Here is a 15,400-nt window from a genome sequence, read left to right on the forward strand (position 1 = left end):
TTTTTTGTCTCAGCTTTCAATTTTTTCTAGGATTGGTATTCTATTCTTAGACATATGTATTATGATGATCGCCGGTAGTATTAAAATTATTGTATCTATATGGGAGACCTTTTCTCTTGGGCGGCAAAATTACGCGTCAGGCCTCGGGCGGCATTTTAGGGGACCAGCAGTGATATTCCTTTTCGTTAAACTATTTTAAAAGGGTAGCTAAGTATACTTATTTAAATTTTTAAGTTCTTATTTATTAATTTCCGTCATTATATTTCTGATAACGAGGTTCACATCTACCGGAACCACTAGCTTTTCATTTTCACGACTTCATTTGCGTCTTTTTAAAATTAAAATTGCCTAATTTTTAATCATGAAGACATTATCAAATCTAAATGTTATTTAACATTCAACTATGTTTATTCAGCTCGAATATGTAGAAAATAACTGTACCGGGATTTTCAAAGATCAAAGATCTTCTTTTGAACTACTAAAATTATTACTTATTGTTTATTTTTTTATTTACTTAAACTTCAACTAACGATATTAATTATTCATAAAAGCGGTTAGTGCATGAACTTTTGCGCAATGGATATAAGGCGGGTGGTGCGCGGCGCCGGCGCAGTCGGAAGCTCGTCTCTGTAGGCAGAGGTCCATTTACACATAATTTAAATAAATATTTTGAAAATCATAAAAATGCGTGTGCACTTGTGTATCTTAGCGGCTGTTATTGCAACAGCGAACGCGGGCTCCCTACGTGAGTATTTAACATTGTTAATTTTGATATTTGTGAATTTTTATGAAAACATTTTAAGTTAACTTAATTCCTAAGCTCTTGATAGGGAATGCGTCAACCCCAGGCGATCAGAAGAAAATGGCTTATTGCAAAAAATAACACACAACACAAAATATTTCACAAAATATTTCATGAGGAATATTAAACTGTGTAAGCTTAAAAAATACATTCATTAAAATATTTAAGAGAATAAATAAAAACAAATTATAAATAAAAAATCATACATACAAAAAATCAAATAAGTTAGTCCTGAAGAGCGACGCATCAGCATCAGGTAGAAATCCTGTTTTATATGTTTAAAGATTTCCATGGGCGGCAGTGATCATTTTACCATCACATACACTACATGTTCCTAATCCAGGGCGCATTTGACCACCGCCCGGCATTTGATCTGCCCGGGCAAAGAGGGTATCCTCAAGACCCGAATTTCCTACCCACCGCCCTTATGTTACTACATGCTCCTTTGCTTCTTCAAACTCGTAAACCAAATTTATATCTCACTTGTTCCTTATTATTTTCTTACAAAACACACATAAGCTTATTAAAATACAGTAAATATTGATTTCATAGTTCTAAACATAGGAAGTGTTAACTTTATTTATTTGTTACCACATCACTCGCCTTGCTAACCAAGCATGCTTGAGTATGCACACTCAATTTACACATTGTAAACACTATAACATATTTATACATACTTACGTTTACATATTTTATAGAAGTCGCAAACAAGCAAGGAGTCTACTTGATAATAAGTGGCTACTACCGCTAATAAATATGTGAAATCAACCCCAGATAGGATAGAACACTACCTGAGGTCATAGATACATTACTACCCTTTAGGATTGACGTGGAACGTACCTATAACGTATGCAATATATTTTATGAGCTTTATGTAAAAATACAAGTTTTAATCAAAAATGTTGTAAGCCGTTTCAACCAGTAATCTAAGTTATAGTAATAATATTAGATTATTAATTGTAGTCTGGTAACAACATGGTATTAACAATAGTATTGTAGAGCTTACCTAAATAATGTACTAGGATATTTAGAAATTTGCTAGAACAGTATGAAAACGTAAATTAAAAATATAATGAATGAAAATTAATAGAAATTCAAACTCGGTATAAGATGTTTTAAACGAATAAATAAAACCGATAATGGATAAAATAATTGTGCACTATGTGTTTAAAGCGTACTTGATTTATTTGTCAACGGTCATTATGCAGTATGTTTATTTTATGTATGCTAGTACATTTATCAGTAACAATAGATAATAAAAATAAATATTTTGCAATAAAATATACAATACGAAAAAAATGCATGTAGCCATTTAAAATTATGTCCAACGTGATACAGAACACATCTTTTTTAGAAATTAATGGACAATTGGACACGAATATAATACCATCCAAAGAGACTACTCACAGTAACAGATTTTTTATTCGCTGTATATTTCGTTCGCAGTCCGTTTGCAAATTAATTAATGGACAGTATCGATTTAAAATACCTAGAATATTAGTAGTTATTTTCATTTATGAGCTTAGCTCATATTTTTAATTTTTAAGATTTTTTTTATGTTAGTATTTATCATAAAAATAACACATAATCGTAACGAAAGTGGCGCTAGTAGGCCAGGGTCGGAATGCGAAAATGATCACCACCTTTCACGAGAGATTTTGGCAATTCAGTCGATTTTGTAAAGACAAATTCCGATGGTGTTGAGCAAGATGGCCAGAGGTCGATTAGGTAAGATTAGGTAAGGTTGGTAAGGCACGCCAATGTCAGCCCTGCGCCCTTCAAGGTGAGGTAACGCCATTAAAACTGTAACGATAAGCTCTACATGGATCTCTACATCAATTAATTCCAGTTAAATCATAATGCTTTATCTCGTTACATAAAGTACAAGGTGAAGGAAAATGTGAAAAAAACATGAGATTTTTTATAAAACTTAACCTTAGTGGCGGTAGGACATCTGTGATTGAAATCTAATAGTCCTCCAATCTAGAGTCTTTTTAGGTTCAGCATAACAACTGCACGATATCTAACTAACTACATGCATGTCTAATTCAGGTCCAAAGTGCCTATTTTGGAGTCCATTATAGGTATATGAAATACACCGTATTTTTATAAAAGACTTGCATATGTGTTATATGTCTTTATTGTATGTATGTCTTTATATTTATGTTTAAACGAGCTGTAGTCGCGGCTTTGTTTTTTGAGATTACAAACAGACACGTCAATTTTATTGGTAAAATATAAAACAACTCAATATAATATATTTTTAATTATACCCATATGTAAATACCTGTTGATCTGCAAACAGATGATTATATTTTACTCACTTCATAAATTGTGTAATTTTATATCTATATCGTTATAAGATTTCTTACTATAATTATGTATATTTTCCTGTAATTTTGTAATAAAATGGTGAGCAATAATCTTATAACGATATTCATAATATTAGAGATTACAATAATGGTACCTATTATTCACGAGACCATATCATTTAATTATCCTGTTACCTCGTTGAAAATATTTTTTATTAACTCAGATCTAATTAATTATAGTCCGCTAATGACTTCTTTATTTTGAAGACCAATTTGTAACTTTTTACTAATACGAGTATTCTAGCATTTGGACGGATGTGTGTTATTGGATTAAGTGTAGGTATTCTACCTACCGCTTTTACACCACAACGGTGATTATGAGCTAAACATTCGCACCCAATTTTTAGGTGATATTTTTCTCCTTTCTTTGATTTGTTAATAGAATATATCCGATAACTCAAAACGTACGAAAAATTTGTCATAATATTATATAGATCAGTTATTATTTTTTTTTTTTTTATAGTTTAAGATTTTCTGTTTAAAGGATCGTTTATTAATTTCTCTTAAAGATAATCTTACACGTATCAGAATCCTTACTCTAATTTTAATACGTCTATAATTTTAAAGTTCTCACGACTTTAAAATTAGATACGTATCTGACAAATGCTTACCTAATACGAATAAATAAGTTTTTATTAAATTAAATCCAATTAAATGGGTTCATTAATTTTCCAATTACGTATATTACAGCACGATAGTATATTCTACTTCGACATGTTCATTAATTTCGTGTGTTAAATGCCAATAACCTGCGAATGAAATGTACGCCTGTTTTTGCCACATCTCTACCCACCTCAAAAAGGATACTGATAACAATGATTGATTAATTGGCAGTGATTTTATTACGATATGACGTAAGTAAAACTCGTCCTATTATATTTTATGATAATTTGAGTATAGTAAAAAAATCTAACGACTGGCCATTTATACTGTCTACGTGTATGACAGGATATTCGAACGGGTTACCTGTATACAAAGAATATTTATTTTATTGACCGGTTCAGTTGCTACATTAAACAAGGAAATCTAAAGATGTTTACCGTGAGATGGATCCAGTCAAATTATTATTATAATTAAAATAATTAATAATAATACAATTAATGTTTCGGATATTTTTATAAAAGATCGGAATTCACACTCTGAAAAAATATTTATAATGATTAATGGACGAAGAGATACAGACCTGTGTCAGACGGACATACGGATGGTTAGACAATGGAGGTTCAATAATAAGATCCCATTAATACTCGTTGGATACGGAACCCTAAAAATCAAAACAACTCTACCGTCTAACAAATGAACTAGTTCTAGAAAAGATTTATTCGTTATTTTTTTATAGATTATTGCAATGATAGCTTATGCAAATTGAGCGTTTTAAGATTTATTATAATCATTTTTTATGCAATTGTATAATTAAGACTCTGCGTACGTGATGACGTCATTAGGGTCTGACCGACAATGACCCGCGAAACTGGTTGTAGCTACTGAGACATATGGTTTAAATACAGTTTTACTTGGTTATTTTATTATTTGTCGTAATTATTTAAGAGCAAAGGATAACATTGATTAGTGACATAAAATGTCTATTCCTTATTAAGTATTCTTAGTAGAGTAGCAGTTATTATGGTAATTAAGATTATTACACTATGTTTTTTATCGTGCGTTTTAGTTTTTTTTTTTCACTTGTAATTACATTATTTCACGGTTTAACGCGAACGCAGACGTTTTATTTACTTTTTTCTTATGAGAGTATATCAGTTATGAAAGTGAAAAAAAAAATTATTAAAGTGTTAAGGTTATATTCATCTTTAGTAGGTATTGTATAAAATCGTGGGTATAAGGAATAGCCTATATCCGCGTTTCCCAATCTGTGGTCCGCGGAGCCCTGGGGGTCCGCAAGTATATGTAAGGGGGTCCGCGGTGTCATCTCCGGACCATACATAAATTGCTCATTAAATGCAAAACAGTCGCTAAACGAAAAATCAGCAAACCAGTTTTATTTTTAAAACGAGATGTAAGCACACGGTATTTTAAAAAAATAAAAAAGATGCATCCAATGATGTATAACACTATTATTGATCTAAAAAAAAAAACAAAAACAAAATACATAAATCGGTCTTTCAAATTATTTGATTGTGCTTGATTTCCTAAGGGTCCGGGGACTGAAAAAGGTTGGGAAATGCTAGTCTATATGATATTAAGTACTATGAATAGCAACTAACTTAGTTGATATTAAATGCGTTGCTACACCCGAGTGTAAAATTATAAAACCTTATACAATGACATATAATAACTCAGGCCAGGAAATGTCCAGTAATAAATATCCAGGTAATGCTGGCATTACCTTGTTTATCTACAGTCCAAAAACTATTTACCAACCCCAAAAAACATCTAGAATTATTTTATGCACCCAAAGTTTAATAACTTGTAAAAATAACATGATTATTTTGTCTCCAGCATCCTACATCAAGCCTTGCTCAGCCTCTGACCCCAACCTGAACGACTGCATTCAGAAGGTGATAACTGCGATCGGTCCCAAGTTCGCGAAGGGAATCCCAGAGCTGGGCGTCGCGTCCATGGACCCCGTCGACCTGGGCAAGATTGTCGTCAACAACCCTGCGCTGAAAATCATTTTTACGGACACTGTTCTTACAGGATTAGGGGATTTCGTTGTCAACTCTTTCAAGTAAGTAATGAAACGGAATGTAGTCCACCGCATATATCAGGTGGTCTTTACCCATGGGCATGTATCGTTAACGAGAGGTTTAGACCATTGTCCAAGCGCGGGCCAAGTGCGAAGACTTTATATAACTTAGATAACTTTTTTGTGAACTCAAGCGTATTGGTTGTCCCATGATATTTTCCGTCGCTGTAATAGAAGGTGACAATTAATGTGTAATGCGCACAGAACTTTAAAAATTCAGTAGTTTTATGGGATTCGAACCTCAGACCCCCGTTCGAGAGAGCGAGTTTTAAATACTTGACTATCACCACCAGTAATAGAGAATTCATTTTATGTCCATACTTTTCAAATCAGAACACAGCGCCGCTCAATATTTTTGTTAACATTCCGAAGTAACTGTGACGCTGATGACGTCTTTCTTCAACCTACACCACATTTAAACAACTAACCCTAAATTATTTAAAATATTGTTAATTAAAAAATAATTTTGTCATCAGAATCAACACTGACAAAGGCAAGGCTGCTTTAGATTTTACCGCAAACGTGACCTTGAAGGCGCATTATGAGATGGATGGCCAAGTGCTCATTCTACCGATCAAAGGAAACGGCCAGGCTAAAATTAAAATCAGTAAGTATGTCACAGGGGAACCCTTTATGCTAGCGATATAAGTTATATGTACTGATAATATTGAAAAAATGAGTTATATGTAGAATAGAGCATAAAACAATGTCTCTAAACCAGAAGTACCTATATATGTACAAAAACTGCATAGTTTAGTCTCAATAAATAATAATGATATATTGTAATTAAGAAGGGTAAGAAAAAAGTCTTTCTGGTATGACTACTTCATTGATCTAGCTAAAGCTTTCGATAGCATTTATAAACGAAATGACATACATCGTTTCAAACTCAAACCATATTGTTATTTCTATTATTTTCCTTATCATGATTTTATTGTACAGCTAACCTGAACATCGTCATCAAGTATGACTATAAGACCGTCGACGGCCACTGGGTGGTCCCCAGCTACAAGGACAGCTACAAGATGGACCGCGCCCAGTTCAAATTCAACAACCTCTTCGGAGGAAACAAGGAATTAGGTAACATAACATTAATTACATAGAACATGTTTTTCTGATTCTTACATACCGCTAGGTAGGTATATATGAGTCTTCCGTGACCTGGAGATGGATTGGTAAAGATAAGAGTAACTAGTATGAAAAAATGTATGTCGATAATTAGAACTCCCAGCTTAGTTGAATCAGAATAACTAATATGCATTAAAAATAAAAAAGTTGGTGCCAATAACTATTTCTCGCTAGCACAGATGCAAGAAACGAATTTAACTCGTTGTTGCATTTATCACTATCGTTACAACGATGCCACAGTATCTACTATAAGCACTAGCAATAGATATTAGATATACTTATATTTATATCAGATATAAACTACGTCGCTGAGGCAAATATTGATCGAGTAAGATTATAAAATAAGATAACATCAAAATTAGATCGTCAACAAACAGTTTTGAACATAATCAATCTACATATTATGCCCGAAATCTAAAAACAAAAAATTCTTTCCCAAAGTAAAAACTCAAGTAGCCCTATATCCAAAGTGTTTAAAACGTGTTATCAATATGATAATGTAACTACAGTTACGCCATACTTCGGCACTGAACCTTAAAACAACTTTTACTGTTTGGCCACCACTTGCACAATTAAACACACAAGAATCCTAACCAGACAGATGTGTCTTATACGGAAAGTAATTTGTTTTGTACCTACTTTCATAGGTGAAGTGAAAATAAATAAGTTATCAGTATATCTGAAGGTGGTAGAACCCTTTGTGGTTCGACTTCGGCGGTACCACCGCCACACCTATTTCCACCTAATAACAGCAGTGTTAGGCGCTGCTGTGTTCCGGTTTGAAGGGTTTGGTAAGGGAGACGTACTTTTCCGAGGCGTTCCAGCTTAGTCCTCAGGGGTAGCGGCGCATCTATGGCCGACCTCAGGTAGCAATATCTAATCCTATCTGGGGTTGATTACAGATGTCCATGGGCGGCAGTAGCCACTTTCCATCAGATGGACTGTACTCGTATGCTCGTCTGCTACTCCTATATTATAAAAAAGAGTAATTGGTACAAAATACCTACTTTCATAGGTAAAGTGAAAATAAATAAGATATCAGTATAAAATATCTTGCGCAAGTTTGTAATCTGATTTTACGCAGCATTTGATGAGATTAGAGCAACGGAAACACAGACATTTTCCAAATACTCTAAAAATATTACCTGACTCACTTCATCGAATCTGATCAAAACTACTGGTTTGAACCAGTAGTGTAGCAAGGACCAGTATGTATTGTATTGTAGTATGTAGCTGTGTATTGTAAGAGTAGGTATGTGCTGCTGACCCATATAAGACTATTGTAATCTGTTTTGTGAAGAGTTGGTGAAAAACGGTAATGATATTATACTACAAAAACACATCATATATAAAGATTCTTTAAAATAAGCCTGCGAAAAAAATTTAGAAGGATGATTCTATTTCTAGAAAAAATCGGCAGGGCACAAACTTCAAATCTTGCTATAGGTGCAAAATTCAATACTTGCAAGGAGAACACACGACTCTTGCTACGACTGGTTGACAACATGTTTGATTCATAACACGATCACAGTATGACAACCACACATTTTCATCTTTTACAGCCGACACAACAGGTAAATTCCTCAACGAGAACTGGAACGTTATCATTCAAGAGATCGCTCCACCCGCTCTCGACCAGATCATCCGAAAATGTGTTGAAGAAGTCACAAAATTCTTCGGTGCTGTCCCCGCTGATCAACTCTTGACGGCTTGAATGGTGATTACTGGTCTCTCTTCTGGTCTTCAAAGGAATTCATCTAACTTGAAACTAACACTTCTTCATATATTACGACTTTTTTTAATGCCCGCGTTGTTACTATCCGATTACAATACTACTTTCATTTGTTGCAAATTAGCAAAGGCAAGAATCATTACACTGTAGTCCACATATCGTAATCTCGGTGGCCTAACAGCGTTATAGTTCCAGCTTCTTACAGTGTATTATTGATAAGGTTGCAATAGCCAAGTAAGTATTAGTTGACGAAATGGGCAGGAAGCTACTTTAAATGTACATATAACACAATTACTGGCACCGAGCGGACGACACGAGCATTTTATGGACGAATGACTTCGGCATTGTTTTTGCAACCCATAGCCACTATCGATTTACTGTGCAATCTCATACGTTACATGTCGTCATACTCGGGCTTTAATGTTTCTATTTCTTTAAGCCGGAAGAAATAACTAAACATTGCAATAGTATAATGGTGTCAAGCAGTTAATCGCGAAAACTGGCTTATAGAACGAGTTATTATTTTTTTACGTATAATGTACGATACTTATCACATCATCATAATCACACTAGAAATATGGAATAACTAACCAAACTAAAAACAATTTACAGTAGTGCTATATTATTAACATAATATATCTACTTACATTAACATAATTCTTAAATTTAACCTGCTTTTTAAGCGCCCATCTAAACAAAGTCATATCCAGTGGCAAACAACTTGTTTGTCCACGTTTATACATACTTAGATACGCCCTTTATTAATAAATTAATAACCAATCCATTCAATGTTTTGTCCATCAATCAATCATAGGTACTATGATCGAAGATTGAAATTTTTTGTATACAAAAATTCTATAGATTCATTATTAATACTGGGTGTTAGCCTAAAATAACTTATTCAATGTGCTTATCAGGCAAATTATTTCCAGGAGACACTATTCATGGGGTGATCAATGAGAACTGGGATCCAGTGATCAGAGAAATCGCGCCCACAGCCTTCGAAACCATCATCGAGGCCTGCGTCACCGAAGCCAAGAAACTCTTCGCCGCAGTGCCGGCTGATCAGCTACTATTACCATAATAATTGTTCAAATATAAATTGTAGTATTAAATGGTTACATGGTGGTATAATATCCTTCTGTTACCAACGGAGATTTCCAGATAAGTAGGTAATATATAGAAAATAATTAAAATGTTAAAAACACGTAATTTACCTTTAGGTAAGGACCTACAACGCGCAAAATTACGTGTTGTTATTACCTATATTTTTCTCTACATTAACGTATTGCATATATTTATAAAATTAATTTACCTATTAGATAAATCATTACATATTTGCACTAATAGAATAGAATATAGAGTTAATAAAAGGCCATTTTAACTAAATACATAGTTATAGATATGTTTCCAATTAGGAAAAAAAAGCAAGTAAAATACTTTCTCATGTAACTTATACATATATTAATACCTATCCGGTTTCGTAAATTGTAAGAGTAATCGAACAACAATTTCCAGTAATATTTTGTGAGAACAACATCGACCTTATCAAAATCTAGTAACTAAATAAATAGGTACGTAATAATTTGAACATATTCCTACTTTAATTACTAAAATGACAACTATATTAGCAAATTTCTATCACCAAAACCCAGATAAACTTTGAATTGGCAATGTATGTGGGTAATACTACTTATAAGTACGTATTTACCTACCTACTAAACTGCTATATACCACAAAATGAAAACAAAAATTATATACTCTGTCAATTGTACTAAATAATTTCGCTTATTGTTTATATACCTACCCCTTTTGATTAAATATAATTCTGTAGTACAATAGATCAATTGAATATTAAATTTATTTCGTGAATAGCATAAATGTTATAAGTATATAATTTAATTTATAAGGGTAAAGTGCGTTAACTTTTATTTTATTAGTATTTACCACGTGAAATTAACGATAAAATATTTAAATATTTGTAAAGGTAGTTATCTATGTACCTTCAGTTTCAATATTCATATTATATTCAATATTTATGTGTTGAAATCAAGTAATAATTTGTATTGAAAACTTATATTTTATACACAAAAATTGTACTTTATTTCTTCAACAGTTGGTAACAGATCTTTTAGATTATAAAATATAAGCTACCCTATCAGTATACTGATAAACAGGTAATGTGATAATCGTTATTAAGTTTTGATTTTAACTAATTAAGTGATGGGAGATTGTTTTAATTCCATAGGAATATATTAATTTTAAATTTAAACTTGTATTATTTATTACCCCACACCATGCACCATGATGCTAAGAAAATCACAGTTCTGGCTGCCTATACCTCAATCCTTCACCCCTTATATCAAGATTTCATTCATTCGATTGAATATAAGAATAGATTCTTATTCATATTATCTGAGCAACAAAAATAAATATTACATAATAGTTAATACATGGTTCCAAAAAAATTGAAAAGACAATAATTTATGAAACAATTTATTTTATAGCAAGTAAAATATAAAGAAGAAAAATATTAACAATTGTAAATGCATATTAAGTAAATGATACACTGAGTTTGCGCTTATGTACTAATTAAATTTGCTCAGAAAATAAGGCACTCAACTTTGAATATTACAAAAATGCTAAGCATTGTAATAACATTTCTATGGCTAATTTGTTTTACAAAATATCAAGTTTTTTTACAATTCTTCAAATCATAATGTGTCACACTACATGACTTTACACTAGAGTTAAAACATATAGAGGTATAGGGCAGTCATTCGTAAGATTCCAATAAATAAACATTCATCCCGTTTCACAGTAATGCCTTTGGTAGACACTTTAGTGTGAAGCTGGATGAAAGTTTTTGTATAAGCTTGGATTGATTGATAGTTAACTTATATTTCAGATTGACTTGTGTTCTATTACTTTATAATTAATTGTGAATGCTTTGCACATTGTTGTTTGTGAGTTGAGATTATTTTTATTTCTGTGTGTTATTTTAAAACCATTCATATCAATTGGCGATCAGTGTAAAGTCATGTGTGGATACAGATTCATCATCTTGTATAATATAATTTAACGAGGGCACATAGCATGTCGTCCACCATCAACAGGAACACTTGCTCCAGTGATGTTAGTGGCCAGATCGCTAGCCAAGAAAGCAATGGTAGCAGCCACCTCATCTGGCTTGCCCGGGCGGCCCAAGGCATGAGTTTCCTTTGTTCTTTCTAAGAAAGCTGCATACTGCTCATCATTCAAGCCCCCTCTCTTTTGCAACTCTGTTAAAATGACCCCTGGGTTCACACAGTTAACTCTTACACCCTTTGGAGCTAATTCTAAAGCGACACATCTTGTAAATTGATCGACTGACGCCTTCGATATGTTATACGCCAGAACACCCGGGAACGACCGAATACCGTTGACGCTCGACACGTTGACAATGTTTCCTTTCGTTTTTAGAAGGTGAGGAACTGCTAACATAGTCAAATAGTATATGGAGCGAACATTTGTGTTCATGAGCCGGTCGTATTGCGCCAGGCTGGTGTTCTCGATCGTTCCGGTCTCGATAATGCCCGCATTGTTGACCAGGACGTCGATTTGTCCATAGTGGTCCACGGTATTTTTCACAATCTTCTCAATGTCAGCCTCTTTAGTCAAATCGGCGGCAACGACGAACGTAGATGTTGATTTTTCGCAATCCTTATTGACCTTCTGGAGGTTATCTACATTTCTGCCGGTCAGCGATAGTTTAGCGCCCAGTTTAGATAGAAACACGGCAGTAGCCGCTCCGATCCCCGAACTCGCACCGGTCACAATCACAACTTTGCCAGCAAAATTCATGATGTAAAATTCTCTGGAACCAAGTATCTCTAGAAAGACCGACCGGCGAACTATTACAGTTGGGTAATCTTATCACGAATATTAATAGATAACGGCCAAAAATATTACAGCAAGCAAACAATATTACATCCCTATAAATAACAAAGGTTATGTATGTTCTCGTTTACGAAGTTGTGGATGTAGAACTCATAAAATTTAAAGGTGCTAAAATATTTGTAGTATGTATATACATATATTAATAATATTTGGTGTCAATTACTATTAGTTCCATCTATATTTAGACTTCTGATTCTGATTGATAATACCGATTGCTATATTTTCTGTTTATAACTCGTAAACTCGAAGTCGATATTCAATGAAACTTGAAAACGAAAACGAACGAATTGAATGTCAATGTCAATAACAGCTGTTATAGTGTGACCAACGTATAGTGATAGTGCGAGCAAGTTAGCTGTCGCTGTGTTCGTCTCGGTGTTGCTATCCGTACAACACAACGTTGCTATACAAACAGTACCCTATTACGTAGGATATTTTACTTTAAAGATGATAATGAAAGAATATAACATAATTATACAGTTCATAATTCTCAAATCGTACCAAAAGCCGAATAGATTTAGTAAAAATATTACAAACGCCAAATTTAAATATCAAAATAAGTTATTATGTCAAGTGTCAACGTTTGATGATGGCGTAAGTAAAATTTTGCAGTATCTTTTTAGTATTATAAAACATCACAAAAATATATCGGAACCACAATATCCAAATTTTAAGTTATAGCTCTTATTATATTTTATAAATGGCTGTAGTGAGTAGAGAACTTTAAATATGTTAAATATTATATAGTGTTACTTTTGCTTATAACCATTCAGTTTTCTTGATTGTTACAGAAAGAAGTAATCCACATTCATATAGGTCAAGCAGGAGTTCAAGTTGCAAATGCTTGTTGGGAGTTATATTGCCTTGAACATGGTATTAGGCACGATGGTATCCTTCAATATTATGACAATGAGCGGAGTTGTGGAACGTTTTTCAATGAAACAGGCGCCGGGAAACTTGTACCAAGAGTTGTTATGATTGACCTAGAGCCTACTCCTATTGGTTAGCATTTTTAAGACATCTTATTTACAACTTATTACGCAGCGGGACCAGGTCGAACTTAAATGCTTTTACCTTTTAAAATGACATTATCGAGTCTTAGTTTAAGTAGTTATGGATTATGACTTTAACTGTTTTCAGTCCGAGAAGATACCCGTGCATGTATTATCATCATCACCATCATCATGTAGTTGCATGTAGTATAACAGCAATGAATTGATAATGATGATAAAAATATTAATTACAAAAAACTAAACAGGATTTTATTCTATATACTAAATCTTCTTTTTGTACTGTTTAATAAATTTTATTAGCGCAGATGAAATTAGAACTGGTGCGTATCGACAGCTTTTTCATCCCACATCGCTGATCACCGGAAAGGAAGATGCAGCAAGTAATTTCGCTCGCGGATACTTTGGTGTAGGCCGAGAGATGATAGACTTAGCTCTAAACCGCATACGAGTTGTGGCTGAAGATTGTAGTCATCTGCAGGGCTTCATTATAGTACGATCGTTCGGAGGAGGCACTGGATCTGGCTTTACAGCCCTTTTGCTCGAAGGCTTATCTAAAGATTATGGAAAGCTTTCAAAGATTGAGTTTGCAATATATCCTGCTCCAAAAATATCTCCGATTATTGTGGAGCCTTATAACGCTGTAATGACGTCACATGCTTGTATGGACACCGAAGACGTATGCTTTATTTTCGATAACGAAGCTCTTTATGATATTCTGGCAAGACTTCTGGATGTCCCAAGACCTACTTATACCAACTTAAATAGGCTTATCGCTCAGGTATTCAATTAAATACCATACGGATAACGGACATTATTTAAAGACATTTCGTATATTCTTAAAAAAATATAAGAGCCTACTATTTTCAGGTAATATCGTGCATGACGGCATCTTTGAGATTTGAAGGATCGTTAAACGTTGAACTTGTTGAATTCAGGACCAATTTAATACCATATCCTCGAATACATTTCCCTCTCGTAACATTTGCTCCATTCGTACCTGCTTCAAGAGCTGCTCACGAAACTATGACTACGCATCAACTGATGATGTCCTGTTTTGAACCTTCTAATCAAATGGTGAAATGCGATCCGCGGCGAGGCAATTACATGTCTTGCTGTTTGCTATTTAGAGGGGACGTGAATCCGAATGATATCAACACAGCCATAAATCAGATTAAAAGCATGAGATCAATTAAATTTGTTCCATGGTCTCCTACTGGATTTAAGGTGCATTGTCTAACTATTATCTTATGTCTAATTTGGTTACCAGAGTAGATTATTTGTTAATGTTTATAAAAAACTATGATTCAACAGATCGGATTAAATTATCAACTGCCAACAACAGTCCCTGGAGGAGACTTGGCTGCATTACAAAGGGCAGTAGTGATGGTATCCAATTCTTCAGCGGTCCGCGTCGCATGGCAGCGCCTTTGTAAGAAATTTTCCCTGATGTATTCCAAACGTGCCTTTGTACATCATTTTGTTGGAGAAGGATTGGAAGAAGGGGAGTTACAGAATGCTCTTCAGAATATAAAGGCTCTGTCAAACGATTATAGAGAATTAGAAACTTAATATTACGATGAACTTTTGTGCAGTAAAATGTAACTTTGTGTGTTATTATTTTAGGAAAAATGAAACAAACAAATAAATGCAAAATTAAAACTTCCATTGCTTAGTTTATTTTGTCGGTTGTTGCTACGAACAATAACTGTA

The 15,400-nt window shown here is 33.6% G+C and overlaps 3 protein-coding genes across 4 annotated transcripts; 2 read left to right on the forward strand and 1 right to left on the reverse strand.

Moving 5' to 3' along the window:
* The first annotated feature begins 592 nt into the window (after positions 1-592).
* Positions 593-9,899, forward strand: LOC140745078 (protein takeout). Its single transcript, XM_073076845.1, has 6 exons — positions 593-745; positions 5,632-5,860; positions 6,355-6,485; positions 6,821-6,958; positions 8,569-8,723; positions 9,671-9,899. The coding sequence occupies exons 1-5, from the start codon at positions 685-687 to the stop codon at positions 8,718-8,720; spliced, it is 711 nt and encodes a 236-aa protein (XP_072932946.1). The 5' UTR covers positions 593-684; the 3' UTR covers positions 8,721-8,723; positions 9,671-9,899.
* Positions 9,900-11,221: 1,322 nt separating this feature from the next.
* LOC140745076 (3-oxoacyl-[acyl-carrier-protein] reductase FabG) lies at positions 11,222-12,752 on the reverse strand. The gene has a single exon (XM_073076844.1). It carries the CDS (start codon positions 12,579-12,581, stop codon positions 11,817-11,819), a length of 765 nt encoding a protein of 254 aa, XP_072932945.1. The 5' UTR covers positions 12,582-12,752; the 3' UTR covers positions 11,222-11,816.
* A 357-nt stretch (positions 12,753-13,109) lies between these two features.
* Positions 13,110-15,353, forward strand: LOC140745075 (tubulin alpha chain). 2 transcript variants are annotated; one of them, XM_073076842.1, is made up of 5 exons: positions 13,110-13,271; positions 13,469-13,679; positions 13,996-14,468; positions 14,558-14,914; positions 15,002-15,353. In XM_073076842.1, the coding sequence occupies exons 1-5, from the start codon at positions 13,125-13,127 to the stop codon at positions 15,257-15,259; spliced, it is 1,446 nt and encodes a 481-aa protein (XP_072932943.1). In that variant the 5' UTR covers positions 13,110-13,124; the 3' UTR covers positions 15,260-15,353. The 2 variants fall into 2 exon arrangements, with proteins under 2 accessions (XP_072932943.1, XP_072932944.1); XM_073076843.1 differs by having other exon boundaries at positions 13,259-13,386; positions 13,451-13,679.
* Positions 15,354-15,400: the final 47 nt, after the last annotated feature.

Source organism: Epargyreus clarus, unplaced genomic scaffold, assembly GCF_041222505.1.
Source record: "Epargyreus clarus isolate Ecla_fem2 unplaced genomic scaffold, WU_Ecla_fem_2.2 ptg000009l, whole genome shotgun sequence".
Lineage (NCBI taxonomy): Eukaryota > Metazoa > Arthropoda > Insecta > Lepidoptera > Hesperiidae > Epargyreus > Epargyreus clarus.

What these genes read in the sequence shown, in the direction of transcription:
- LOC140745075 (XM_073076842.1), top strand. Translation starts at nt 13,125, where the DNA reads ATGATAATGAAAGAATATAACATAATTATACAGTTCATAATTCTCAAA. An exon ending in TGTCAACGTTTGATGATGGC is followed by an intron (nt 13,272 to 13,468) that starts GTAAGTAAAATT and finishes TGATTGTTACAG; the next exon opens with AAAGAAGTAATCCACATTCA. An exon ending in GGTCTCCTACTGGATTTAAG is followed by an intron (nt 14,915 to 15,001) that starts GTGCATTGTCTA and finishes ATGATTCAACAG; the next exon opens with ATCGGATTAAATTATCAACT.
- LOC140745076 (XM_073076844.1), bottom strand. Translation starts at nt 12,581, where the DNA reads ATGAATTTTGCTGGCAAAGTTGTGATTGTGACCGGTGCGAGTTCGGGG.
- LOC140745078 (XM_073076845.1), top strand. Translation starts at nt 685, where the DNA reads ATGCGTGTGCACTTGTGTATCTTAGCGGCTGTTATTGCAACAGCGAAC. An exon ending in AGCGAACGCGGGCTCCCTAC is followed by an intron (nt 746 to 5,631) that starts GTGAGTATTTAA and finishes TTTTGTCTCCAG; the next exon opens with CATCCTACATCAAGCCTTGC. An exon ending in TTCGTTGTCAACTCTTTCAA is followed by an intron (nt 5,861 to 6,354) that starts GTAAGTAATGAA and finishes TTTTGTCATCAG; the next exon opens with AATCAACACTGACAAAGGCA.